General features: G+C 72.9%; 1 protein-coding gene across 1 annotated transcript in view; it reads left to right on the plus strand.

Annotated features, from left to right (window-relative positions):
- The window catches only part of LOC109291018 (ATP-dependent RNA helicase DQX1-like), a gene marked incomplete at its 5' end in the record, with an annotated part of 27,416 nt that overhangs the window by 11,473 nt on the left and 14,579 nt on the right, over positions 1–1,364 (plus strand). Inside the window, 4 exon segments of the mRNA XM_019507887.1 lie at positions 188–379; positions 449–574; positions 816–1,006; positions 1,129–1,360. Coding sequence (XP_019363432.1) covers positions 188–379; positions 449–574; positions 816–1,006; positions 1,129–1,360 — 741 coding nt within the window.

Raw genomic sequence — 1,364 nt, forward strand, 5'->3', positions numbered from 1 at the left:
GCTCAAGCGCCTCGACATCGCCGACATGGGCCAGTGCGACTTCCTCGACCGGCCAGGTACTGCCTGCCCCGGGGAGCGCAGCGGGGTCCAGGGTGGGGGCGCGAGCGGGGTAACAAGGTCCTGGGCGGCTGGGGCCTGGGCAGCTGCAGCCCCAGCCCCAGCCCCAGCCGCCCCTGCCCTCCGCCAGCCCCCGAGGCGCTGATGCAGGCGCTGGAGGACCTGGACTACCTGGCCGCGCTGGACGACGACGGGAACCTGTCAGAGGTCGGCATCATCATGTCCGAGTTCCCGCTGGACCCGCCGCTGGCCAAAGCCCTGGTGGCCGCCTGCGAGTTCGACTGCGTGAACGAGATGCTGACGCTGGCCGCCATGCTCACAGGTGGGGCCGGGCCAGGTTGGGACGGGGCTGCCTTGCTGGCACCGCGCTGACCCTCCCCTGCCCCCCCAGCCGGGCCCTGCTTCCTGCCGGTGCCCACACGCCTGGAGGAGGCCGTGGCTGCACGGCGCCGGGCACTGCTGCACCACGACGGCGACCACTTCACCCTCATCAACATCTTCCACGCCTACCAGCAGCGTGAGTCTCGGCCCCGCCGCGCCCCCGATCCCCCCGCCAACTGCTCCCTTTCCCCCAGGCCCTGCGGCTCCCTCCTGCTCCCGTCGAGGCTCCGTGGACACGGGCCGGCATTCCCCGGGCCAGGGGCCAGAGGGAGCTGGTGGAGCCCCCCGGCCCCAGTGCAGGTGTGGGGCAGGTGGGGGCGGGGGGGCAGCCAGCACCCCGGGGGAGGTGTGCCCCACGCTGACACTGGTCTCCACAGACGGGGCGCATGAGGGCTGGTGCCGCAAGCAGGGGCTGAGCGCAGCGGTGCTGCAGCGAGCGGTGGCGCTGCGGGCCGAGCTGCTGGAGGCCATGCGGCGCATCGAGCTGCCCGTGTCCCCCCCGGCCTTCGGTGCCCCCGGCAACATCTGCAACCTCCAACGCGCCCTCGTCTCCGGCTGCTTCCTCAAGGTGTGCTGGGGGGGCAGCATGAATGGGGGAGGTCTGGGCATCAAGGGGGGCAGCACAAGTGGGGCTGGGCATGGGGGACGCAGGCACAGCCAGGCCCCCTTGACCCCATGCCCCCCCGGAAGGTGGCACGGGACCTGGACGGGGCCGGGAACTACACGATGCTGACGCACCGGCACGTGGCCCAGCTGGCGCCCACGTGCTGCTACCGCCTGCGCCGCCCGCCCCTGCGCCCGCCGCCCTGGCTGCTCTTCCACGACTTCTGCATCTCCCAGGACAACTGCCTGCGCGTCGTCTCCGAGATCCAGCCCCGCCTGTGAGCTGCACCCCGCGGGTGGGCAGCCCGTGCTGGCCTCGGTGC

The sequence above is a fragment of the Gavialis gangeticus genome, unplaced genomic scaffold (assembly GCF_001723915.1).
Source record: "Gavialis gangeticus isolate Ggan-Ray unplaced genomic scaffold, GavGan_comp1, whole genome shotgun sequence".
Lineage (NCBI taxonomy): Eukaryota > Metazoa > Chordata > Crocodylia > Gavialidae > Gavialis > Gavialis gangeticus.